The following is a 27767-nucleotide window of genomic DNA, read 5'->3' as shown; positions in this document are numbered from 1 at the left end:
TGATTGGGTTACATGACCATCTCCGAAACGCTCAGGCACTCGAGGGTCTGGTTATGCTGCACGGCTTCAATTGGGAGGAATGAAGACTCAGGAGGCAAAAAACAAGTATGTTCTATAACCACACAAATTCGTCCTAAATAATAAAAAACAAATAAACGTATCAGCTCACCCAGCTAGGCTCACATGCTCAAAGCACTTAAAGAAGAGCTATAAAAACCACGGCCTCTGAAACGGAAACCAGTTTTCATGCTGCCAGCTCTTGGTTTCTCTCCCTTCCCATCCACATCACCTGCCTCCCCCGCACCCCCCTTTGGCGTCATTCATTCCTACTGTAGACAGGCCTGTTTTTGTGATGAAGAACATGGCCAGCAGCTGTTACTGTTAGGCCTACAGGGCAATCCAACCCTTCAGGGCCATTAGTTAGCCTCCGGGCACAGGAGAACAAAAGACCAGGAAAAACTCGCTGGACACCAGGGCTAAGACCATACAAGGAATGAAAACTTCCTGGAGGCACCGGATGGCACACCTGCATTCCTTTCCCATTCCAACCCACCAGCTCAGCCCCCAAACCCACCGAGGACAAGGTTCCCACCAGTGACTGCATTTAAGGATGAGACTCCAGCTCCTGGGAGCTGCCATCACTGACCCGATGTCCCCTTGGCTCGGTGCCGTGCAGCCCTTCCCTTCGAATATCCCATCCCCCACCCCCTTCCCTTAAGTAAATTCAATTAAACCACCATCTGAGAGGGCTATTTAGCCTCCCCGGGCACACCACCATGCCAACCATCCACCAGGTTCACCTTCGGGTACCTCAGTAGAAACCTTTCCCCCTTCCATGTCTACGCCCACTTAACAATTTCAAGCAAGGGCTCAAAAATGCCCCAACTTGAGTCAGTGTCTACCTTCGGCCCAGTTAGTGTTGCCAGAGGCAGAGAGTATGGGGACTTGCCCATCTTAGTAACCAGGAGACACTTTTGTTGACACTTTTGTTGCCAAAGGGAAAACCAGAAAGCTCCGCACGCAGTCTGGTGTCTGATGGTGGGTGAAGGTCAGGCGGAGGGGGCTGGCTTCACGGGGTAGAAAATGCAGAGTACACAAGGGAGAGACCTCCTGTGGGATCTGAGGGAGCTGATTTGGGAGGTGCCCTGCAAGATGGGTTACAGAGGTCTAACATGCAAGGAGGCGCTGAAGGGAGTATCGACCTAGGAATGGGAGGGGTTGGGAAGGACTATCTATCCCAAATCCTATTTCCCTCACCAGCTGCCAAACTTTATAAAACAGGAACATTTCAGAAGACCCCGGACTTCCAGCCCTGCAATAACAGAACAATTCCTTAAGATTTTATGAAGGACTTCCGGGGGAACTCCTTATTTCCACCCTTCCTCGAGATTCAGTTCTACTTGCAAGCTCAAGGTGCACTGCGCAATTCTGTTCTAACTCAGATGTTTCTTGGTAAATGTTGAACCAAAGAAGGTGGCAGGAGAGCAAACCCGACCCTTGTCAATACCGATTTTTAAAAGATGTATATTTTAATTGATTTCAGAGAGAGGGAGAGGGATTCATCAGTGAGAGAGAACTGATCAGCTGCCTCCTGCACGCCCCCTACTGGGGATCGAGCCCACAACCCGGGGCTGTGCCCTGACCCGGCATGGAAACCAGACCCTTCAGTCCACAGGCCCACGCTCCAGCCCCTGAGCCAAACCCGCCTGGACTTTTTTTTTTTTTTTTTTTTTTTTTTTTTTAGGAATTCTGAGGATGGTCCAGAGCTTCATGCCTTTCCTCACGGGCCCAGATGCTTTCTTTAACCAACAGCCCTCAGAGCAGGAGTCCTCGCCCTAAGCCAAAGCTGCCCCACCCAGCCCCAGGCCGGGAAGATGTCCCACCCAGGCGCAGGCTGGGCCGGCCTTCCAGGCTGGTTTAACTGGTTAGGACGGCTGAAGCCGCTGGCACAAAAGGCCTGATCTTCGGTAGCTGAGGAACAGACTGGCCAGAGCGTGCAGAGGGAAGGTATGTCCTCTCTCAAGGCGATGCCCCCAAACCAAGAGCAGCGGCGGTAGGTGTACGTCCCACCCAGTCCCCCAAGACCAGGAACTGCGCAGGCGCCTCGAGGGCACCAGCGCGGCGCGTTCTTTCGCGCGCTCCCTCAGTCTCCTCCGCGAGCTTCTGGGCCGCAGGAGGCGCGGTGCTTCCTGGGAGTTGTAGTGTGCGTCCTTCACAAAGGGCCCTCCTGTGGACTGGGCTCTAGGTTTCCGAGAACTACGCCTCCCGACGCACCCCGCGCGCGGGCACGGGGCGTGTGCCCAGGTCGGCCTTAGCCGTCAGCGCAGAGTGAAGGACCCGGGAAGCCGGCTGCGGCGGGAGGAGGGAATGCGCTTGCGCGCTGGGCCAGCCTGTCGCGTTCGTCCCAATCATTGTAAACAGGCGGAGGCAGGGCGGGGTGAGAATGGGGCGCCCGAGGCCGGCCAGGGGCGCAGCGCAGGAGGAGGCTTCGGTGGCTGCGGCGGCAGCGTGAGCGCGAGGAGGCGGTGGCTGCGGCGCGGGTGGGCGGTCGCGCGGCGGCGGGCACAGGTTAGTGAGGGGCAGCGGTGGCGCGCAGGGGTCGCAGGGCGCCCCCCTCGCGTGCCCGGCGAGCCCTCTCCGCACCCGCCTGGCAGTAGCTTCTGTCAGGCAGCCTGCGGGGCTGGGCTGGATGGAGTTGGGGGTGGGGGGCGTGGCTGCCCCTAGTGCGGGTGCTTCCCAGGCTGGCTTTTCCTCCGATCTCGCCCTTTGCTGCGCGTTCCTCCCACTTCCCGGCCGGGCCTCCCTCGTGGCAGCCGCGTTTGTAATTTGGTGCTCGAGGTCTGGAGGAGCGCCGCCTGGAGCCCAGCCCCTCCCCCCCGTGGGCTCCAGGCCTCAGGGCAGCTCTTGGGCACCTCGGCACGGGAGAGGGGCTCAGTCTTTTATGTAACTACTGTTTTCCAGTTGCACCCCGAATATTGGCCCGTCTCCAGTGCTTGCCCAGCGGACCGGGAGGGGCTCCTGGTGTGTCCCACCGCCGGTGTAAGCAGTGGGGCTCCTCCGCGTGCTGCGGTCCTTAGTTCAGGGCTCGGTGGGAATGGACGGACAGATCTGGGGCCCAGACTTCCTTTCACAGCACATTTCCACCTGTGCTTTTGCCAAAATGCTGTTGTTGAGGTCAGCTGTTGTGTGTGTGTGTGTGTGTGTGTGTGTGTGTGTGTGTGTGTTTAATCGTTGTAAAACAGGTTTTACAAAATATTCCACACCCCAGTCCTGCCTGAAGTAATTATGCTGTTTCAAGTTCGGGAATTCATTACTACAGAGCCTCCCTCTTGAGCAAGCATCATTATTCCCCCTAGGGCCTGATAGAATTCTTGAAGATGATTAAAATGTTAATTCGAGACGGCGTGCATGGGCGTACCAAAGAAGTCCGGCGCAGTGGTGTGGACAGTGCGTTCGAAAAGCTCTTCCCCAGATTTTTGTGTGGAGTGCAGTGGGCATGTCCGGTGCTGGAACACTTTAGTAGCATTCCATCGTCCCTGGCAGTCAGTCACAACATAGTTAGTTGGCGATAAGGAATGGGCCCGCTTTTGGTTTGGTGATCCCAGAGGCAGCACTTCCAAATGGGGCGGCGAATGAGAAAGTAACCTCACTTTCTGTGCGTGATCTCGGTGATTTGATCATTCCTTTCTGAGTGTTTTCCCGAAGGTGAGTAATTGTTGTAAGCTGTATTGGCAGTCGGAGGGAATTAGTGGAGCGGTTCCCACTTTTCAAAGTGACCCATGATTTCAGTGGGGTAGGCAAGTGTAACAGTAACCATAGAGAATTCTTTAAACAAAGTATCTTCAAGTAGTGGACCATAACTTAAATGCTTTCTCTTCAAAATAGTATTTCTCACTTTAGATCTTTTCAGGGACCGTTTATTCCCTAATTTAGAGAAAGCAGTGGTATCAGAAAATGCATAATAACTTTAATTTGTACAGTTGTATTTGCACAGTTATTTGCTTGTCCAGAAGAGATTGGGTCCTGGACATAACCTAAAAGTATGTTCTTTTTTGGAAGGGAGAGGGAAGAGAGAGAGAGAAACATCAATGATGAGAAAGAATCATTGATCTGCTGCCTCCTGCACACCCCTGCTGGGGATGGAACCCACAACCCGGGCCTGTGCCCTTGACCGGAATTGAACCTGGGACCCTTCAGTCCTTAGGCCGATGCTCTATCCACTGAACCAAACTGGCTAAGGCTTTTTTTAAAAGAAAAATCACAATAGAAACTTGTGTTAGTATATGTGGAGAGAATAAGGGAAAATGTGGATCATTTAGTATAGAGGAATTACTGTGTAGCAGCTGCTGTACTAGGTGAAGAGGACTTGCAGAAGGAAAAGGCAGTGCCCCTTCCTTCAGAGTGGTAAGACTATCTCTTATTTGAATTGTCAACAAGTACAGTATGTTTTTAAGATTGCTTTAATTGTAGAAAGTATGGGGTACGATGGTTGTAGAAAGGAGAAGGAGGTAGTGGTCAGTTTCTTAAGAGAAAAGAGATTGAGGAAGGGAGCAATAGTAAGGAAAAAGTATATTTAGGAGGGATGAAAACATTTAAGTATACAGGCATAGAAAGTACACAGACAGATGGGCATTTAGGTAGAAAGAACAGTGTGAGCCAAGAAGCACAGGAGTCTAAACTTACATAATGAATTGGATCTGCAAGTATAGCTAGAGAGAGTATAGGCTGGTGGCAAGACATGAAATTGGGGAGCTAGGCAGAACCAAATTATGGATAGTCTTGCATACAGTTGAAGTGATTTCAATTTTATTTTGTAAGTAAGTGGGGGTCATTGAGACAGGATAAACAAGAGAGGCTTAAGCCAGCACAACCTGTTTTAACCACCTGCTGTGCGTTAAGTATTGTATCAGGTTCTTATACCTTAGGTCCTTAAACTTAGGCATAGGCATGACTGAAGGAAGAAAGGAACTTAAGACAGAGGGAAAGTTGGACTTGATGAGAGAGAGCATGGTACATTTTTACGAGTGGAAAGTTGCTCTCTACCGCTATATCACCGGGTTTATTATAAGTTTTGGGTTTATGGTAAGTAGCAGAAGATGAGGCTGCACAGATAAATCCTCAAGTATCTGGCATTCTAAGGGTTCTAGAAATCTTTTCCTATAGATAGTAATAGAGTTTATGGATTTTAATCAGGGGAGAGTCATGATAAGGGTTTTATTTAGAAAGATCATTCTTGGTATTGGAGAATATAAATTTCAGAAGGGATAAAGGGAAGATAAGGCAGCAGGCAGAAAGGCTGGTTAGAAGTTTTTGTAATAATTGAGGTGACAGATAAGGGCCTAAACAAAGGTAGTGTCAGTGGAGACACAGTGGAATAGGTTAATACCACAAATATTTAGAAGGTAGGATTCATAGATTTGGGAAATGAGAAATAATAGGATAAGATGACTTGGATTTTAATTTGGGTAGTTGAATAAACAATGGTAAAGTATACTGGGACAGAATTCTGGAAGGGGTCCAGATTTGGGGAGGAACAGTATTTTGCTTTTGAATATATTGAGTGGAAGTCACTTAGGAAGCATCCAGGTGGAAACCCCTGCTGTAGAGTTGGATGTGTGGGTTTAGAGTACAAGAGAGGTCTTGGTAAGATCATCATCAGGCTATACATATTGTAAATGGTCGCTGAAGCCTTTGATGACACTGCATAGAAAGAGCTTACTGATGGAGAATAGTTCTGGAAATAGGACATGGAGAAAAAAAACAAACATGTAAAGCCAGATAGAAGAAGAACTGGGAAAGGAAATGCCAAAGTGTTTCGAGTTGTGGAGAAACCATAAGAAAATGTCGTAGAAACCCAAATGGGATCATTTTAAAAGGAAGCTATACTTCATAACCAACTCCAGAAAAGATAAAAATTGAGAAAAGGAAGCTGTACTTCAAATGCTGTGAGAACTTTAGTTAAACAAGGATTATGAAGGTTCTATTGAATTTGACAATAGTTTTGTAGCATTCTACTTAATGCTAACAATTGGGAAAGAAGCTAGGTTTCCTTTAATTGGGGGGTCAGAGACAGAAAGCAAATGTAGACTACTTTAAGAATAAGCAAATCTTAGCTGTGAGGGGAAGACTAGAAGGAGGTATTAGAAGGGGGTAATAAAAGGTTAAAGGAGGGATTTTTAACATGGCAAAGACTTGAGACTGCTTTTTTTCTGACAGTTTTGTTGATATATAATTAAGATAACATAAAATTTATTCTCTTAAAGTTTACAAATGACTCAGTGGACTGGTCATGGTTTGATTCCAGGTCAGGGCACATGCCCAGGTTTTGGGCTCTGTCCCCAATAGGGGTCGTGCAGGAGGCAGCCAATCAATGATTCATCTTCTGCTGCCTGCATCTCACTGCCAGGGGGAGTTAAAAGATAGTGAGATAAAGTTTAGTCTTCAAACATTATTTTACAACTACAGGACCGGTGCACGAATTACTGGGGTGGGGTGTGGGGCTCAGCCCAGCCTGCACTCTCTCCAATCCAGGACCCCTTGGGGGATGTCTGACTGCCAGTTTAGCCCTGATCCCGGGGAATCAGGGCCAGTCAGGCAGTTGGACATCCCTCTCACAATCCGGCCGGCTGGCTCCCAACTGCTTACCTGCCTTCCTGACTGATCACCCCTAACTGCCCCCCCCCCCCCCCCGCAAGCCTGATCACCCCTAACCACCACTGCCTGCCAACCTGATCGCCCCTAACCGCCCCCCCCCCCCCCCACTGGCCTGGTTGTTCTCTCTGATTTTTTTCTCCTCCCTTCTCTCTGAAATCAATATAAATGTATTTTTAAAAAATAAAGTTTACAATGCAGTGGTTTTTAGAATATTCACTGAGTTGTGCAGCCATCTTCACAATAAATTTTAGAACATTTTACTCCGAAAGAAAAACTTCTTATTCATTATCAGTCATTCACCATTCCCCCTCTCCCATCCACTAGCAACCACTAATCAACTTTCTGTCTCTCTGGAGTTGCCTACTCTGGACATTTCACATAAATGGAATCATATATGTCAGTGATGGCGAACCTTTTGAGCTCGTCGCGTCAGCATTTTGAAAAACCCTACCTTAACTCTGGTGCCGTGTCACATATAGAAATTTTTTGATATTTGCAACCATAGTAAAACAAAGATTTATATTTTTGATATTTTATATATTTAAATGCCATTTAACAAAGAAAACTCAAAGAAAATGAGTTCACGTGTCACCTCTGACACACGTGTCATAGGTTCGCCATCACTGATACATGTGATCATTTATGACTGACTTCCTTTCCTTCGCATAATGTTTCCAAGGTTCCTCCATATTGTAGCAGATAGCAGGACTTCATTTCTGTTTTTTGTTTTTTGTTGTTTTTTTTAATCCTCACGTGAGGGTGTATTTCCATTGATTTTTAGAGAGAGGAATAGAGAGAGATAGATGTGAGAGAGAAACATCGAGGGATCAAACCTGCAACCTTTTGGTGTACTGGACAACGCTCCAACCGACCGAGCCACCTGGCCAGGGCTTATTTTCTTACACCTTCACCTGGTGTCCTGTAACTTTCAATAGTTCCCTTGTGTATTCTTTTGGGTTTCCTATATAAGGTCATGTCATTTGTGAATAGAGAGATATTTACTTCTTCCTTTCTAATATAAATACTATTTATTTATTTATTTATTTATTTCCTTGCCTAATTGCCCTGACCAGAACTTTCAGTACAACATTGAATGAAAGTGGGAAGAGCAAACCTTGTTTTGTTCCTCATCTTAGGAGGAAAGCTTCTAATCTTTTACCATTAGGTCTGATGTTAACTGTGGATTTTTCATTGATATCCTTTACTAGTTTGAAGAAGTTCCTTTCTGTTCCTAGTTTGGGCAGGACATAGCCAGATGGCATGAGATTTTATCACACTGCTCAGAATGATGTACAACTTAAAACTTATGAATTGTTTGTTTCTGGAGTTTTCCACTTAGTATTTTCAGACCATAGTTTACAGTGGGCAGCAAACCACAAAGCAAAACTGCGGATAAGGGGGAGACCGTTGTACTCCTGTTTCTCTCAAATTCAAGATAACCCCATGGCTCCTCTATCAGTTTGCTGACCAGTTGGTGCTCTGGGTGCCTCAGGGCATTGTTTTGGATCATGGACTGGATACTTTTAGCCAATTTCTATTGTAACTGGTGGTGTGCTTTTAAAAAGGTTAATAAAGTTTTTTCTCCTCCTCCCCCACCCCTTAGTTAAATTCTAATTTAAGATTTACTTGAGGATAGAGCCTGTGATTATGAAATGTGGCAGAAAAGAGGCCTGCCTTCCACCAAAGGATATATCATCCCTGTGAAAATAATGTTTCACTGGTAGGTACCAAATGGTATTTATTGTTTTTTATCAAAAAAATTTTTTTTGTCTTCTGTATTAGAATGACTGCTAGTGATAACACTTTGGATTTTGTTAAAAGGCAAGAGTCCAGTGTGGGTTTTTCCCCAATACTTAATATGCAAATATATTATTTTATTTGGGCAGCTATTTGTAGAACTGAATTTTTTCCTTTCCAGCCTTTCTAACCTTGTAGGCTGACGGTGGAATTATTTGTCTGCTAGGTTCAGTATGTTTTGGCTGCTTATTTTCTAGCACCTGACACTCTAATCCTTAAAGAGTTTGAATTTTCATTTTAAATAATAGACATAATCTGTGCTCTTTATATTTCGGTCTCATCTGGAGGTTGATTTTACATATTTTATTATGCCAGTCTCCTAAAATAACTTGTTAAATTATTTTGTTTTCATGTTATTAATCATGTAATACTTGTCAGCATTAAAAAGTATTTCATATTCATTATGAAGAACTTTAGAATTTCATATTTTTAAAACTGATTTTACGAACATGTCTTAGGCATGTTTTAATCAGTAACACTGAGAATGTTGGGAAGCTGAGTGAAAAACATTAATTCACTGTGTCATTCATTGAATTTCTGTGAGTGGCATATGGGATTCTAATTAAAAGTTTGGATAAGCACCTGGGGGTAGGGGAGAAACTAAAATAGATTAAATCTGATTATGTATAAGAAGGATACAGAAAAGAAATAACCTAAATCAAGAGTAAAATCTCTATTAAAGTACAGCCTTAAACAAATGTTAGGGGATATGAAGGGACTGATTATATAACTAAATTGGATGACATTTGGTCTGTGAGGATGTGCATGAGAAATTGCTGTCAAGGCTGTAAATGTGAATACTAGTTTACATTTTTACTGGGTACCAGCCATAAAACCTCAAACATTATCATGGGAAAGATTTCACTATTCATGATGTGAAACCCTTTAACCCTAATCTGCTTTGTCTGAAGGATTATTTCTCTCCCATTTCAGTTTGTAAACTTAAAAATTTGAGAGAAAGCTCTATTTCTTTTATTAGATTTTAAAATAAGATTTGCAATGATTTTTTTTTGGTGAGAGATGGTTTTACTTTTTGTGTTTTAAATTTTTTCAGAGTAATTCGTGAGGATGGTTTAACCAATCAAATAGTACTGGAGCAGAAATACTGAGGCAGGCCCGGAACTGCTGTCTTTAGAAAGGCCTGCTTGTGAGGTTGGCCCTTTGGCCCTTGGCTGGCATCTGGGAACTTGACTGCTAAAGTTCCTTATATATAAAACTTTCCTAAATGCGTAAGAGTGGCTCACTGTGCCTAAACCATTTATAAAAACAATGTGGTTTATGCTGAGTATCTGCTTTCTTTCTGGGAGTCTGGAATTTTGGTACATGCTAGATGGAGCGTGCCTACATGATCAGGCTCCACAAAGGCCTTGGCCTCTGAGCCTAAGGAGCGGCCCAGCAGACACTTAACACATGTTGTTACTGTTGCCGAGAGAATTCCTCTTACTCCTCTCTTTTCCTTTGCTGTTTCAGCTTTGTATCCTTTTATTGTAATAAATCTTAGCCATGAGTATATACTGAGATATGGGAGTCCTTCTAGCAAATCACCTATCCTGGGGGTGGTTTTGAAGACCCCCAACATAGAACTAAAAGACTTACAATGGAATGCTATGCCCTGCTTCATTCTTGTATCTCTCTCAGTCTTAGTTTTTTTTCTTGACTCTATTTCTTTTGGTATTTTCTTATTTCTAAATAATACACTTCAACTGCTGATTTTTAAGATACTGTTTTAGACATTGTCTATTAAACTAGATATTATGGTAGATGAGAATTTAGGTCTCACATACCCTTCCCCTAGTTTCTGCCTCAGTCCTCTGATAGAATCATGTGGGGCACATTGTTTGATTGGATCATTATTCATTGTTTTCATTATGATGATTAGAGAAATACTGTCTAATGTTGAGCCAGGCAGTAGACTACAATTTCATTTTCTCACCTACCTTTTTATTTTTCTTAGAGTTAATGGTTATTTTTATTTGCTATTTTAGTCTATTCTTATGACAAATTTATTCTAAATGCACCAATGGCTTTTTACCACATCTTACTATTCTTTTCCACATGGTCAGATGTGTCTTTGTTTCCCATTGTCCCCTGGAGCTCTTTTTTCCTCAGGGTCAGTGTGAAATGTGTCACATTTTGGTGACAAGCCTGCTTTTTCTGGGGCTTCCTTTGCTGCTCTCCAGGGTTGCATTTCAGGTAATCAGAATTTTTGAGAAAATGTATGGGAACTACATTCCTTGCCATGGTGTGGAAATGCCTTTATTCTACCTATATACTTGAATGGTTATTGGAACTAATTTTCTTTCAAAATTTTGAAGATATTCCTTTATTGTTTTTAAGTTTCCAGTGTTTCTGTTGATAAGTTGGTCCTGGTCCTTTGTATGCAAGTTGTTTACCCTGTCCCAGATCCAGCAGGAATCTTAGCATCATCTCTCTATCCCTCATGCTCTGAAACCTCATGATGTGCTTTGCAGGGTACTAGTAGTCCCTTATGATCTGGACACTCTTGTCTTTTAATTCTGAAAAAAAAATTTTTCACACCATTTTAAGAAAAATACTGCTTACAAAATTTGGCATTCTCAAATAGTATGTTAATACTGGTTAGTGTTTAGTATGTAATATATTAATGAGCTGTATTTGGATTCCCTGGTGGAGTTTTAGATTAGAGACTTTTAATTTACAGATGCTTTTTAAAAACCATAAAAATGAGAAAAAGCTGTTTCTAGTGAATTTTAGCCTGGTAGTTATTAATAAAGAACATTTATAAAATATTTAATTTGTTTAACTTATAAGCCAGTTAAGCTGTTTGTTTTCTGGAATAGGCCTTTTTCTGTGTGTGTGTGTGTGTGTGTGTGTGTGTGTGTGTGTGTGTGTGTAATCTCAAATGTGTTCTCCAGGCCTTTTTGACTTGATTATTTTTCTTTTTCTTTCCTTTTTAAAAAAATATATTTTATTGATTTTTTTACAGAGAGGAAGGGAGAGGGATAGAGAGTTAGAAACATCGATGGGAGAGAAACATCGATCAGCTGCCTCCTACACACTCCCTACTGGGGATGTGCCCGCAACCAAGGTACATGCCCTTGACCGGAATCGAACCCGGGACCCTTCAGTCCGCAGGCCAACACTCTATCCACTGAGCCAAACCGGTTAGGCTTGATTATTTTTCTTATAGTGTCTTTTGATGTGCAGAGGTTTTTACTTTTCATAAAGTCCAATTTGACAAGTTTTAATTTTTTACTTAATGGTTTCTGGTCCTGTCTGGAAAATTCCTATCCCAGGGCCTCAAAAATATGGTTTATCTTGGAAGTCTTATGGTTTTTAGCTTTTAAGTTTTAGGTCTGTGATTTATCATTAATTACATCTTGTGCATGATGTGAAGGAGAGAGCCGAGCTACTCTCTTTTTCCACATGGTTATTCAGCACCAGTTGTTGAAGTCTTTCCTTTCCCGCATGAATTCCTTTGGAATCATTGTTGAAAATCAGTTGATGCCCTGGTCAGGTAGTTCAGTTGTTTAGAGCATTGTCCCAATATGCCAAGGTTTCGGGTTTGATCCTTGGTCAGGGCATGTACAAGAATCAACCAGTGAATGTATAAATAAGTGGAACAACAAATCGATGTTTCTCTCTCTCTCTCTCAAATCAATCAATTTTAAAAATTGAAAAAAAATCAATTGACTATATACATGTGGGTCTCTTTCTGAATTTTCTTTTGTTCCGTTAATATCATTACTTTGGCTTTAATAACTTTGTTCCTTTTCAAGATGGTTGTGGCTTTTTTAAGTTCTTTCCATTTCTAAAAAATTTAGTATCAGCTTGACAGTTTCTTTCAAAAAGATTTAAAAAAAACTTATCTATATATATAAAAGCCAAGTGACTGGAACACTGGAATGACAGGTCGCTATGAGGCACACTGCGGTTGGCCAGCTGGCCCGATGGGGGGGGAGGGGTGGCCAACCTCCCGCGGCCCCTTCCCCCTGCTGGCCCAATCAGCCTCTGTCGGGGTGGGCCAGCCGGACCCACCTGTGCACGAATTTGTGCACTGGGCCTTTAGTTGATGTATATATACTGCAAAATATACCCAGTGGAAAGTGTGGTTCTTTGTGTTTTGACAATTGTGTATACCTATGGAACCACTACTGCAGTCATGATATAGAACATTTCACCGGTATTGTGCCAAAGACTCTGTCATGTTCCTTTGCATTCACTTTCCTAGCTGATCACATCTGGCCCAACAGTACCACTGATTGGCTTTCTATAGATTAGTTTTGCTTGTTCTGGAATTCCATATACATGAACTCATTCAGTGTGAGTTCTTTTGTGTCTGGAGTCTTTCCTCATTATTGCTTTTGAGACTCATCTATATTGTGTCTAACAGTAATTTGTTCCACTTTATTGCTGAGTAATATTCCATTTTAAGGATATATCATAATTTATGTTAACTATTTACTTTGTTGACATATATTTGGACTATTTTAAGTTTTTGTCTATTGTAAATAAAAGTACCATGAACTTTCCCTGACAAGTCTTTGGTTGTCTTAGATTTTCATTTCTCTTGAGTAAACATCTGGGAGTGGAATTTTTAGGTGAATAGTGTATATTAATTTTATAAGAAACTTAAGCAGCTTTCTGAAGTGCTTGTGCAATTTTACATTCCCATCAACAGTTGCTTCACATTCATACCAACACTTGGCATTGTCAGTGCTTTTAGTTTTAGTAATTCTAGTAGGTGTATAGGTATTTTGTTCTTTTAATTTGCATTCTTCTGATGAGTAATGATATTGAGGATTGTTTTCATGTGTTTTTTTTGACTATATGTTTTATTGGGTGAAGTGCCCAGTCATATTTTTTGCTCATTGCGTTCTGAGTTGTCTTAACTGATTTATATGATACATACATATATCTTACATATATAGTACAGATATATGTATCTTATAAATCAATGATATGTACACATATACACTTTTTCCCTGAAGAAATGAGTAGTCAGCTATATGTATTACAGGTATTTTAACCAAGTATGTGACTTGCCATTTGATTTTCCTAATTTCATTTTCTTTCAAAGAGTGGAGGCTTTAAATTGTGATGAAAACCAATTTATCAATATGTTCTATAGTTTGTGCTTTTAGTGTCCTAGCTGATGTACTCTTGCCTATATTTGTCTGCTTGTTCTATTGTTTACTGAGAGAGGAGTTCTGTAATAATGATAATTGGGGATTTGTCCCTTTATTTCTGTCAAAACTTGCTTCATATAGTTGAATCTGTTATTAGGCATGTACATATGTAGAATTATGTCTGTTATGGTTGTGGGAATATCCTTTTTTATTTCAGACAATACTTCTAGTTACCTTTTTATGATATGTGTTTGCATGGTATATCTTTTCCCTTCATTTGCCTTTTTAAAAAATATATATTTTTATTGATTTCAGAGAGGAAGGGAGATAGAAACATCAATGATGAAAGAGAATCATTGATCAGCTGCCTCCTGCATGCCCCCCACTGGGGATCGAGCCCACAACCCTGGGGCTTGTGCCTTGACTGGAATCGAATTGGGACCTTTCAGTCTGCAGGCCGATGCTCTATCCACTGAGCCAAACTGGAACTCCCTTTATTTGCTTTTAACCATTCTGTGTAGTAGTATTCTTAAAGCACATCTCGTGTAAACAACGTATAGTTGAATCTTGTTTATTTCATTCAGTATGATTATCTCTGACTCTTAATTAGAATGCTTAGTCCATTGCATTTAATGTAATTATTGTCTCCCCCCCTCCACCTTTTTTTTTTATTGTATTGCTTTCAGAGAGGAAGGGAGAGAGAGAGAGAGAGAGAGATAGAAACATCAGTGATGAGAGAGAATCATAGATCGGCTGCCTCCTGCACGCCTCTCTACTGGGGAGCAAGCCCAAAACCCCAGCATGTGCCCTGATTGGGAATCAAACCCTGAACTCCTGGTTCATAGGTTGAGGCTCAACCACTGAGCCATGCCAGCTGGGCTTAATTTGTTTTAAGAATTGTAATTGTAGCTAAACATTGTTTTTGTATAGATATTAGTCATTCTTCTATGAGCTGCTTGTTCATATTCTTTGTATAGGTCTCTTGATTTGTTTATGTTTTAATTGATTTGCAATTTTTTCCCATATTTGCTTGTTTTTTGACTTTGTGATCAGAGGTTTATCAGTCTTGTTATTTATGGCTTATGGATTTTTAAAATTGCAAATTAACTTTAAAAGTGAGTGCAAAGAGAAACAAGTGATTCCAATAGTATTTCAATTGAATATCATGAGAACTAATGCAAGTAACTTATGAACACAGTACTTGACTATGATGTACCCTCCGTCTAAAGAAGAAAAAATGCAAACAAACCTTGACTTCTTATTAATGTTTATCTTTTGTAATGTCCATTCTTGTGAAACTATTTGTATTTTACGATTGAGCAAATGAGGTAATTGCAGTGCAAAATGAATAGTTATTATCAACACATGGACTGTTTGCAACATAGAACTACAGTTACCGATCTATGTGTCAATCATTAAATATATAATTTTAACTATATTGTAAATTTTGATACTGAACTATTCATGTGTAGGTATATAGTCTTTTTAATTTATTATTTATAGTTGTTTGGTCATAGCTTAAAGGAAAACAGTAATATTTTAAGATGCATAGTAATCTGTATTCTACTTTGAGTACTCTAACTCTGATTTTTATTTGGTTTATTTTTCTAATGCTTGAAGATCCCAGGGCTTCTAACTCAGAACTAAAATGTATGATGCGTGGAATGTAACTTGAGATGATAAAATGAAAGCATCTTTTTAAAGGAGGGTAATGAAAAAATACTTTTGATTTATAAATGCAAGGTTAATTGCCCTGTTGTGTGTGTGTGGTGCTTTGTGTTTTGATTGGCGTTTGATGACTCTGATGATCTTTTTCCCTCTGTGCAGATGTAATGGATAGGTAACAGAGAAGCCCTCTGCACTGTATCAGGGAGGCAGAATGACCGAGTGCTTCCTGCCCCCGACCAGCAGCCCCAGTGAACATCGCAGGGTGGAGCATGGCAGTGGTCTTACCAGAACCCCCAGCTCTGAGGAAATCAGCCCTACTAAATTTCCTGGATTGTACCGCACTGGTGAGCCCTCGCCTCCCCATGACAGCCTCCATGAGCCTCCTGATATAGTGTCTGATGATGAAAAAGACTATGGGAAGAAAAAAGGAAAATTTAAGAAAAAAGAAAAAAGGAGTAAGTGCCATTTTTCTCTGTTTTTGATATATTTTAGATAAATGTCTACTCCAGTTATATGTACCTGGTGTCTTCTGGAAATATATCCAAAAACTTCTATTATTGTTCTTTATTTTTCAAGGTCTCAATTTTTGTATACTAGAGTTATATTTTAGGGTCTTTCTCAAAGAATGCTGAATTTCCAGGAATGGTAAAGTTTTCTCGTAGAAGTATCTTAAAGTGGTCATTTTAATTAATGTATAAAAAGTACATATTGGAATTTTGCCCTTATAGAATTTTACTTTTTGGCTAAGTTGTGTAGGCAATGGGGGTACACATTATTGGAATTATGACAAAGTTATTAATTTGTTTTAAGTAAATGCCATGATGCATTTGTTTATAGTCACTATTTGGTAGGAAGGATGAATTGTTTAAGCATATATCTTTAGTACATTAAAAGCAAATCAAGTGAGTTTTTAAGTATTGCTTTATTTTGAGTTTCACAGTATTTTTCAGTTAATTTATTTTTGAGGCATAACATTCAGATAGAAGGCATAGATTGTGTACAACTTGATTAGTTATCACAGAACGGACACTCCTGTGCAGCTACCACAGGATCTGAAATGGAACATTATGAGCACCCTAGACATTCCCTTTACTGCCCTGCACCGGGGCTCTCCCACCCTCCCGAAGGCACTCTTCTTTCAGCGTAGCTTGGTGCTGCCTGGTTTTGTATTTATGTAAAGGGAAGCAGATTTCCTTTTGTGTCTAGTTTCTGTTGCCCAATGTTATGTTTGTTAGATTCACCTGTGTTATTTCATGTGGCAGTAATTTGTTCATTTTTTATTGATGAATTTTGTTCCATTGTGTTATATACTAGAAATACTAGAATTTATTTATCCATTCTGTTACTGGTCATTTGGATTATTTTCAGTGTGTGACTGTCACTAATTGTGCTTCTATAAACATCACTGTACATGCTTATGTATTTCTGTTGTGTACATGCCTAAGAATGGGATTGCTCACTCACAGGCATGCTTATTACAGGTAGATCCTGTAAAACAGTTTTCCACAGTGGTTTATCAGTTTACATTCCCACCATCAGTGTCCGAGAACTCAAGTTGCTGTGCATCATAGTAGTATGACCTTAAGATTTCTGTCATTCTGGTTGGTGTGGGGTTTGTGATATTTTAATTAGAAGGGTATTTATGAAAAACTTGAATCTTTTAAATAAAATAGCTAGTAAAGTAGCTAGTAAAGTATCTTAAAAAAAAGAATAGGAGAGTTATAGGTATTAAAAAACAAAACAAAACTAGGATAACTGATATGATATAAAGTAATTGTCAGTGTGTGTAAACTAGGGCTTCTGATGCTGGGAAGTGGGCTGATGGATTTGGCCACCATCTGGAGATTAGGGAGTTTCCTGATTTTGTCCTCCACCCAAATGAGACTTCAGTCTCTGATGCAGCCTTCAGAAGGAACTAAACAGTGACAGGAGAGCAAAGTTTGATAGAGGACTGACTGGAGTATCTAAATAGCAGTACAGTTCTGTCATGGTTTGAACTTGACTCAATACAGGGACCAAATATGAGAAAAATCTAAGCTAAATAAAGTAAATTCAGATGACAAAAGAATGCTCTATTTTATAGGATTCTTTTCCTTAGCCTTCCGTGTAGAACTTTCTGGTGTATTTGTAATACTAAAATGCCACTTAAACACATACAATAAAACCATTTTTCACCACCTACTAGTCAAGAATAACTAGCTCTCTCCGTGTTGCCCTCTTGTGGTCAGGAAATGTCATTGCAACATCTCATTTTAGCTGAGAGGAAACCCATTTTTGCTAGGAGTGAGTACCCAGGAGGGATTGGCCATGATGTGAAAAGGTCGGTAGCTAGTGCCAGGTGGATTTTTTTTGTCCTGTATTTAAAAAGCACATGAACAGTTTGACATTAAACAAACATATAAGTTATACTCCCTGCATTTCTTTGGCAGCTGAAGGCTATGCTGCCTTTCAGGAGGATAGCTCCGGAGATGAAGCTGAAAGTCCTTCCAAAATGAAGAGATCCAAGGGAATCCATGTTTTCAAGAAGCCCAGCTTTTCTAAAAAGAAAGAGAAGGATTTTAAAATAAAAGAGAAACCCAAAGAGGAAAAACATAAAGAAGAAAAGCACAAAGAAGAAAAACATAAGGAGAAGAAGTCGAAAGACTTGACAGCAGCTGATGTTGTTAAACAATGGAAGGAAAAGAAGAAAAAGAAGAAGCCAATTCAGGAGCCAGAGGTGCCTCAGATTGATGTTCCAAATCTTAAACCCATTTTTGGAATTCCTTTGGCTGATGCAGCAGAGAGGACCATGATGTATGATGGCATTCGACTGCCGGCAGTTTTCCGTGAATGTGTAGATTATGTAGAGAAGTATGGCATGAAGTGTGAAGGCATCTACAGAGTTTCAGGTATTGGGGACACATTGGTGGTTTTTAAAAATTAGCTTCATTTTCTTTTTTTTATTTGTATCTTTTTAAATATATTTTATTGATTTTTTACAGAGAGGAAGGGAGAGGGACAGAGAGTTAGAAACATCGATGAGAGAGAGAAACATCAATCAGCTGCCTCCTGCACACCCCCCACTGGGGATCTGCCCGCAACCAAGGTACATGCCCTTGACCGGAATCGAACCTGGGACCTTTCAGTCCGCAGGCCGACGCTCTCTCCACTGAGCCAAACAGGTTACGGCTCTTTATATCTTTTTTAAAAATTAAATTTATTGGGGTGACATTGGTTAATAAAAGCATATAGGTTTCAAGTGTACAATTCTATGATATGTCATCTGTGTATTGCATCCATTTTTTCAAAGGAAGGACAAATATTAACTTGTGAGGAAAATTGTGACATGAGTCCTAAGACATTCATTTCCTTGATTCTTCCATTTGAGAAAAAATCCCTCACTGTGTGTGTGTGTGTGTGTGTGTGTGTGTGTGTGGGGTGTATTTTGGCAGTTTGATTTTTTTATGATTCTCCTTTTCATTAGGAGGATTTACACACATGAGTTGATTATAGCTTGCAGCAGCCAGGATTGAGTTAGTAATACACATTTAGAATATATAAAGAAATTAGACTTAGCTTTCCCATTTAATTGGTTCATACACATTTCTAGAAGGTAGATTTGATATTTAAGTTTTATTGAAAAAGTGCAGGCATTTTTTTAAATTGGGGAAACCCTTTACATGATCTCAAAGATAATATACCATTTAAGAGTACTACTTTATAGAAAAAAAAAACATTAAAAATTGAATACGACTTATTTATAACTCCTTAGCAACATAAAAATAAGCATTTAAATAAGTTTAAAATCTTGACTTTTAAGAATAATTTATGATGAATTGATTTTTAAAGAATTAAACAGTAGTAAAACAAGCTGCTTCTCTCACATGGTTTTGGTAGGCATGAAAAAACTGGTTTTGGTGAAAGTTTCTCTGAAGAGTTTCTATAGCTTTGTTCAAAAAATTATTTTGTCTTTTATCTTTACTTATTTTTGATGTCTGTGTTCTTTTGGGGAGACAAAGTTGCAGAACCCTTCATTTGCATATCAAAGCATTCAAATTGAGCCATTCCCATGGACTCTTGGAGGTTGAGCTCCTGCTCTGATCAATTTGTTATTTACCTTTTTAAGCTCTGGTAGTGTGCTGCATTCAGCACACTGTACTACAGTTTAAGGCTGTGACTTTTTGTTTTTTGTTTTAATGTTAATAATATTGTTTTCTGCTGGAGATTTCTGATTCTCACTTATTCATATATAAGTTCCAGTTTTAAAATTTAAAATACATTAATATTTTTTATGTGCTCTTTCTCTACCTGGAATACTTTATTTGAATTGTCCAATTTTTAAAAGGAAAATATTTAAGAAAATAGGGATTATTTTCTAACTTTTCTGCCTCAAAATAAAGGTTATACAAAAATGAGATTCATAATACTTTCATCTTTGGAGTGACTGATTTTATTTTGTCAGTGCTAGATAACGTACACATTGATTATCATGCCATTAAAAGGTTTTCACATAAAATAAGGAATGCCAAAGCCCAGATGTCAGTGCTATAAGTTAAAATGCTGTTTAGGCTAGATGACATTTTAGTATTCACATTTGCCATTACAGTTGCTCAGCCTTAAGTTGTTCTTGTTTCAAATAATTAGCCTAAAGTCTTAAGTATTAAAAAACAACAGAAAGCTACTTTGTATCCTTATGAGCAGTCACTGTTACGTTACTTAAATACAGATTGGATTTAAGACTTAAAAAATTTATGTAATGTTCGAAAAACATTCGTTTTCTGTGTCAGTGTTTCTTTCAGTCTAGTAAGAAAAGCAAAACCTAAATTTTAGAAACCCAAATTTTACCTTTTTTTTTTGTTCCAGCTCTGTTCCGGATTAAGAAAATATGTAAAGAATTAAAACTTAAAAATAAAAATTAGGTGGGCATTATTTAATGGAGAATAATTTTCAAAGAGTTTGTTTTGATAGTGAACTCACTGTTTGCATTTTACTTATAAAAATTGGAACATGCTTATATATACTGAGTTGTCATTTTATGTTGTCAGTCTTGTGACTATTTAGAAAAAGCAATTGGCTGCCCATGTAGAGCAAGACTTTATGCTTAGATTGTAGTTTAGTTTTTGCCTGAATTTTTACCTACTTACCTTTAACTTTCAAAATAATATTTTCCTGAGTTGATTGGCATATTTGTTTAAAATGTCCGTGATTGCTATGACTTTTTTTCTGAATATTGAGTTTCTGTTATCATTTAACTTTTGGTAGAATTCACCCTCCAATTATAGTCTTTCCTATTATCTTGTTTACAGAGGAATTGTGTGAACCTTGTATAGATAAATACTTCATAATTAGAGATTTGTCATTGTCAGATTGGCTTTTCTTATATGTTGCCCCAAGGGGTGGGCACAAGGGTAAATAAAGCTGTTTGATTTTTCTTCTTCTCGATATTCTCTTTTTCTCTGAATTTGGATGTTTTAAGGAATTAAATCAAAGGTGGATGAGCTGAAAGCAGCCTATGACAGAGAGGAGTCTCCAAATCTGGAAGAGTATGAGCCTAACACTGTAGCCAGTTTGCTGAAGCAGTATTTGCGAGACCTTCCGGAAAATCTGCTTACCAAAGAGCTTATGCCTCGCTTTGAAGAGGCTTGTGGGCGGAGCACAGAGAGTGAGAAAGTGCAGGAATTCCAACGCTTACTGAAAGAACTGCCAGAATGTAACTTTCTTCTGATTTCCTGGCTGATCGTGCACATGGACCATGTTATCGCGAAAGAACTGGAAACGAAAATGAATATACAGAACATTTCTATAGTGCTCAGCCCAACTGTTCAGGTACATGTGCCATGGGGGTGGGGAGGAACATTTTCATTGCTGAGTTGCATACAAGCAATTAACCAGCAAAAGTAGATAATGGTTTAGCCTGAATATTATTTTTTTCTTTCACAATGTGGACAATGTCAACACAGAGGATGATGAATGTATTTTCCCATTCGCTTGTAGCTATGTAATATGAATATTGCAGTCTTTGGTGTGGGTTTATAAACCAGTTCCTGATAATAGTGGTCTCTCATTAGAAGAGGAACCCATGCTACCTGCAATTACAGAGTTCATCCATAGAATTTCAACTATTTCTGCAAATAGCATTATTGCTTAATTATATCACACACACATATCAGACTCATGCACAAAAGGATCTAGCGTTTGCTTAGTTAGGGATTTAAGCTGAGGATTCCATTCATAAAGATAGGTCCTAGAGAAGCATTTCATAGAATCTTAATCTGAGAAGATTTCAGGGAATTGGGTAATGTGTTAATTGGTATCTCTTTATAACAAAAATATTTGGCCTTCTTTTATTGCTGCTCACTTGGTGCTGGCATAGAGGATGTGTTTTCCTTTAATTAGATTTATTGATATTTTACTCAGGTCAAATACAAATGACAAAAAATCAGATAATGTTTATATTTTTTTATTTTAAGCCTTTTGGGCCAATATACTGTATTATTATTAGTCATTGTCTAAATACACTGTATAAGTGTGTATTTCCTTTTATTAAAGATTCTTTTATTGCTCATTGATTATACTTTGGAAGCAAAATGTTTCTCAAATTTCAATGTTATCCTTAGAATTTCAGAATTTGGTAAATATTACATTGTTATTTAATATTACTATAATAAGGATGATAGTATCATAGAAGATTCAAGTGTGCTGTAGGAGTAAGTTTTAGGTAGAAAGTAATTTCTTACTAGCTTTTCAGCCAACCTCATGTCCTGATCTAGCATATGAAACATCATATTTAAAAACAGGCCATGCAAATGTGCCCAGATGATATTGTTTCTGGAGGTCTCAGACTCAGTCCAGCTTTACAACTGCAAGTGCTCTTACTTCCTTCATATTCTTCAATAGATCCAGATGTTTGTGTTAAAAGGTCTCAAAATAACTTATAAGAAAGAAGGTAAGATTTTTAAAAAATCAGTTAATATTATAGTGCTAAGAAGAAATAAATTGGTTATCAGCTTCTGTATCCTTTTCTTTCCAGTTCCTTATGGTGATTACGTACGGACTTAAGTCATATTTTTTCCATTCTCTTCTTTAAATTGTCTGCTAATTAGCAAAGCATGTCTAGTCACTATCGAGGAGAATTTTCATTCTCGTGTCCAGGATTAAAGGATGCACATGCAATAAATACAAATTAAATGAAACAAAACAATGTTAATAGTTTTCTTGCAAATCCTTTTTTTTCCTTTTTTTCCCCTTAGATTAGCAATCGTGTCCTGTATGTGTTTTTCACACATGTGCAAGAGCTCTTTGGAAATGTGATGCTAAAGCAAGTGACAAAACCTCTTCGCTGGTCTAACATGGCCACTATGCCCACACTGCCAGAGACCCAGGAGAGCATCAAGGAGGAGATCAGAAGACAGGTGTGTGAGCTCAGCCTGTGCGGTAGCCCTGAAAGAGCCTACCTTTGCTCTCACAGTTTAGGAGGCTGATGATGATGATAATGATGAAGAAGATGAACTGTTGTTCATAGAGTACTTTTTAAAGGATGTCTGGAGCTATGTTAGGCACATGTTATGGAGATAAGTCAGTATCATGGAGAGAGCACAGGTTTTGAAATAAAAAACCTGGCTTTAAATTCTTGCTCTGCTTCTAATTAACTGATGGATTTTAGGCAAATCGCTTAACCTTTTTAAGCTTCAGTTATCTCATTTTAAAATGGAGTCTCTCATAATTTGATGTGAAGATTACAATAAATGAAATAATGCATTAAAGACGCTCAGCATGGTTCTGGGAATGTCTTAAGCAATCTAAAAATGTTAGCTTATCTAGATAAGATTGCTGTTATTGACCATATATTAAATATAAGAATATTGACAGCTATACTAATAAAAGGGTAATATGCTAATTAGGGCAGATGTCTTCTGGATAACCTTCCAAACGTCCTTTTGGACAAAGCTGCAGCGGCTGTGAAGGCTGAGGCGCGGCCATGAAGGGCCCAGGCTCAGGTTGGCAATGGCAGCAGCAGTGGGGTAATGGGGGCGGTGCCTTCCCCTGATCCTCCAGGTCGTCTCCTGCAGAGGGAGGCCAGACTGCAGCTTAGGGAGGGGGCTGAGGCAGAGGCGGTTAGGGGTGATCAGGCCAGCAGGGGGGCAAGTTAGGGGCGATCAGGCCGGCAGGCAGAGGCAGTTAGCCTAAAACGGCAGTTGGGCATCTCCTGAGGGGTCCCAGATTGGAGAGGGTGCAGGCCGGGCTGAGGGACCTCTCCCCACACCCTGTACACGAATTTTGTGCATCGGGCCTCTAGTTATAAATAACTTACTCTGTGTCACATGGTTACTAAGCTATAGAACCAGGACTTGACCCCATATCCTGTGCTTTCCCACTTGCTACTTTGATAGAAGAAAACAGCGCCATTTGGTTATATGTGTTTGCTTGGCAAACTAAGAAACTCAGGACCAAATAAGAAACTTACATTTTATTATTATTACATCTTTTATTTGCATACAAATTATCAAATCCTTGCTTCTTTCGTTCCATCGGCTCTGAGCTCCCTCATTTTTTAGTAGTTGATGATGTGTTGGGGGAAGGAATGTAAATAAACTACTATCGAGCTAATGTAAATAATGAGAACCCAATGCCTTGGCAAAACAAAGAAGAATGATTTTTTAGTCATATCCTTAAAAAATAATTTGTGCTGCTACTTCATTCCTTTAATGATTAAAAAAATAGTGGAGCCCTGGCCCAGTAGCATCGTCCTATACACCAAAAAGGTTGCAGGTTCAATCTTCAGTCAGGGCATACAGCTAGGTTGTGGGTTGGACCTCCCCCCCTGTCAGGGCACCCACAGGAGGCAACCGATCAATGTTTCTCTCTTACATTGATGTTTCTCTCTTTCTCCCTTCCCCTCTCTCAAATCAGTAAACATCCCCTCAGGTGAGAATTTAAAAAAGAGAGAAAAGAAAAAACAGTTGATGCTACATCTTTAGAAATTGCATGGTTTTATTTTAAGGTGATAGGATGTGAATGATCAGAAGTGTGTGATTTATTGTTTTCTAGGAGTTTCTTTTGAATTGTTTACATCGAGATCTGCAGGGTGGGATAAAGGATTTATCTAAAGAAGAAAGATTATGGGAAGTACAAAGAATTTTGACAGCCCTCAAAAGAAAACTCAGAGAAGCTAAAAGACAAGTGAGTACATTTATTATTTTTGGTACATTATGTTTATAATAAAATATAAAAAGAATGTGCTAGGATCTTTCATATACTCTTTTAAGTTATTTTTTAAAAAAATACAATCTATACACATTTCTTGAAGCGAAGGTCCTGATGGGAAATTTATTTGTTTAGAAGTTCCCAGTTTTAAATTGCTGATTCTTCAGCTTGGCATCAGAGAAATGTTTCATTTGAACAAATTATTTTACTAAAAGATGTTTTGTCCTTTCCTGGTTGGTTGTACCTATAAAAGGAGCTTCCTAAGCATGAGAAGCAGTTGGAGAGTGATACTTTTCACTGGGGAATTTGAGTCAGATATTTGGAAACACATGGAGGTACTAAAGATCAGGAGGTATTTTCTTTACCTAGGAATAGGAAGAGTGGCATGTGACTCCTGATAAGTGTGGGTACGTGAGTCAGACTTTGGATCCCCCCCGTAGTTTAGTGTATGTTGCTTGGCTCTGGGACTGAGTTTCCTAGCCACACCAAGGCTGAGTTGAAATTTCTGGACCATCTTACAACCCACATGCCAATTCAATGGAAGGATCCAAATAACACTACCAAGGAACATTAGCATTTATCAGACTGGGAGAGCATGATTGCTGGTGGGTTGCCATTGTGGTTGTGCCAAAAGACAACCCAAGGACTTTTATTGTCTTGAGGCTAGAGATTTACATTTATGTGGAGGATAGCTTTGTCAGAAAAGAAACTCAATATCACATGTGGAATCTAAAGAACAAAATAAATGAACAAACAAAACAGAAACAGACTCATAGATGTAGAGAACAAACTGATGGTTGCCAGAAGGGAGGAGGTTGGGGACTGGGTGAAAAAGGTGAAGGAATTAAGAAGTACATATTGGCAGTTACATAGGAGTCATGGGGATGTAAAGTACAGCATAGGGAATATAATCAGTAATATTGTAATGACTGTGTATGCTGCCAAGTGGGTACTTGAATTATCGGGGGATCACTTTGTAAATTATATAATCGTGTAACAATATGCTGTACACCTGGAACTAATATGAAATAGTATTGAAAGTAAACTGTGATTGAAAAAGAGAAACATTCATGAATATTTTTACACATGAACCCCAGGACTAGCCGAAGCCCTCTGTGTGTTTCTCTTCCTTCTTTTCTCCTGTTTACCAGATTATCTTATTTTTATTTTGCTTCCCATGCCTATTTTTATTGTTGTTATTCCCCCCATGATTCAACCTGGAATCAGGTTTTAGATGACCAGCCAATCCTCATGGTTGCAGTTGTTAACCAGGTAGCATTGTCCATGTCTTTAAATGAAGGGCCTCTGACTTAGAATAGAACTAATGTAGGTTTGGCTTTTATTTCTCTTGCTTCTACATATTTCTTGGATAAAGGAATCATGATTTAAACCAGAGTCAATAATAGAAAGGAATGGATTACCATTATCAGTTTTTCTTGATGCTAACTTACCATGCCTGCTCATTAATACACAAAATACTCAAAGATTCTATCAAGTGTTTTTCAACTTTAAGGAATAAATGACTTAAAGATAAAAGTAAATAATCCTATATAATAAAAGGGTAATATGAAAATTGACCCTAACAGACCGATCTGGTAACGGCCGGTCGCTATGACATACACTGACCACCTGGGGCAGACGCTCAACACAGGAGCTGCCCCCTGTTGGTCAGTGCGCTCCCACGGGGAGCTCTGCTGAGCCACAAGTTGGGCTGACAGCTGCGAGCACAGGGCTCCCAGTCTGCCAGAGGGATGTCTGACTGCCAGCTTAGGCTGATCCCCCAGGGAAGCTGGCCTAAGCTGGCAGGTGGACATCCCCCAAGGGCTCCTGGGCTATGAGAGGGCACAGGCTCGGCTAAGGGACCCCTCTGAGTGCATGAATTTTCATGCACTGAGCCTCTAGTTCATTATATTAAAGGATTAAAAATAAGAAAAACCACAAAATCACATCAACAGAACAGAAAACCATTTGACAAAATCCAACACTTACTCATGGTAAAAAACAAAAACAAAAAAAAAACCCTCTCAGCAAACAACTTTCTTAACCTGATAAAAGGTGCATCTGTGAAAAATTCCATGACTAATGTGCTTAATAGTAAAACTCTAAATGCTTTCTCCTAAAATTGGGTGTATAAGGCAAGGATTTCTGCTCTGACCACTTGTACTCAACATCATACTTGAGGCTTGTTCAGGCCAGTGCAACAAAGCAAGAAAAAATAAAAAAGGATACAGATTGGAGAGAACTAAGTCTACGTATATGACATGATCAACTATCTATAAAATCCTAAGGAATCTATAAAAAACTAATAAGTGAGGCCCTGGCCTAGTAGCTCAGTGAGTTTTAGAGTGTCATCCCAATACACCAAGATTGTGGGTTCAGTCCCTGGTCGGAGCACATACAAGATTCAACCAAAGAATGCATAAGTAAGTGGAACAACAAATCAGTGTTTCTCTCTCCTCACACTTCCTCTCAAAAATCAATCAATAAAACCCCCCAAAAACTAACAAGTGAATTTAGCAAAAGTTATAGGATATAAGATCAGATATACAACAGCCTATTGTATTTCTGTATATTAGCAGTGGACAATTAGATATTGAACCTAAATAGAAAAAAGATCTAAATAACATAGAGCCGTATATCTTAATATTGTTAAAATGTTAGGTTTTCTCAAATTGATCTGTGGATTCAATAAAAATCTAAACAGGTGGTTTTGTAGAAATTAACAAGTTCTTCTAAAATGTATATGGAAATACAAAAGACCTAGAGTAGCCTAAACAAAAACATTAGAGGACTTGCACTACCTGATTTTAAGACTTACTATGAAGCTACAGTAATCAAGGATAGACATATAGAATAGAATGTCATAAATAGACCCACACATATAAGGACAATTAATTTTCAACAAAGATGACAATTCAGTGGGAGAAAAATGTTCTCTTCAACAATGGTGCTGAAACAATTGGATCTTTATATGCAAAAGAAGAACCTTTCATTAAAAACTAGAGGCCTGGTGCAGGAAAATTTGTGCACGGGGGTGGGGGGGGGGGGTCCCTCAGCCAGGCCTGCCCTCCTCACAGTCCAGGAGCACTCAGAGGATGACCTATTGACAACTTAGGCCTGGAGGCTCCCTCTGTGGAAAGCCACTGGGTGATCAGGGGAAGGCACAGCCCCCATCACCCTGCTGCTGCTGCCACTGCTGGCCCTCGATCCTTGCTTCTGCCCACTGGTGGGTGGGGGGCGACCTGGACCAGGCCAGCTGGAGGAGGGGCTGTGGGAGGTTGAGGCACAGCAGGTCACACCCTGTCCAGCCTCTGCAGAGGCGTGGCACTGGGACCAGCCCGAGCTGCGCCTCTGCGG

General features: G+C 39.9%; 1 protein-coding gene across 3 annotated transcripts in view; it reads left to right on the top strand.

Moving 5' to 3' along the window:
• The first annotated feature begins 2398 nt into the window (after positions 1–2398).
• The window catches only part of RALBP1 (ralA binding protein 1), a 38571-nt gene continuing 13202 nt past the window's right edge, over positions 2399–27767 (top strand). For 2 of the 3 annotated variants that reach the window (XM_036323853.1, XM_036323854.1), the window contains exons 1-6: positions 2399–2568; positions 15387–15682; positions 17657–18115; positions 20683–21032; positions 22457–22618; positions 24255–24386. In XM_036323853.1, the coding sequence (XP_036179746.1) occupies positions 15439–15682; positions 17657–18115; positions 20683–21032; positions 22457–22618; positions 24255–24386 (1347 nt within the window). In that variant the 5' untranslated portion in view covers positions 2399–2568; positions 15387–15438. The remainder of the gene's footprint in view (positions 2569–15386; positions 15683–17656; positions 18116–20682; positions 21033–22456; positions 22619–24254; positions 24387–27767) is intronic. The other variant, XM_036323855.1, reaches the window with a different exon arrangement.

This window comes from Myotis myotis, unplaced genomic scaffold (genome assembly GCF_014108235.1).
Source record: "Myotis myotis isolate mMyoMyo1 unplaced genomic scaffold, mMyoMyo1.p scaffold_m19_p_9, whole genome shotgun sequence".
NCBI lineage: Eukaryota > Metazoa > Chordata > Mammalia > Chiroptera > Vespertilionidae > Myotis > Myotis myotis.
The sequence above is the reverse complement of the archived record's forward strand: the minus strand, read 5'-3'. Positions and strand labels throughout refer to the sequence as shown.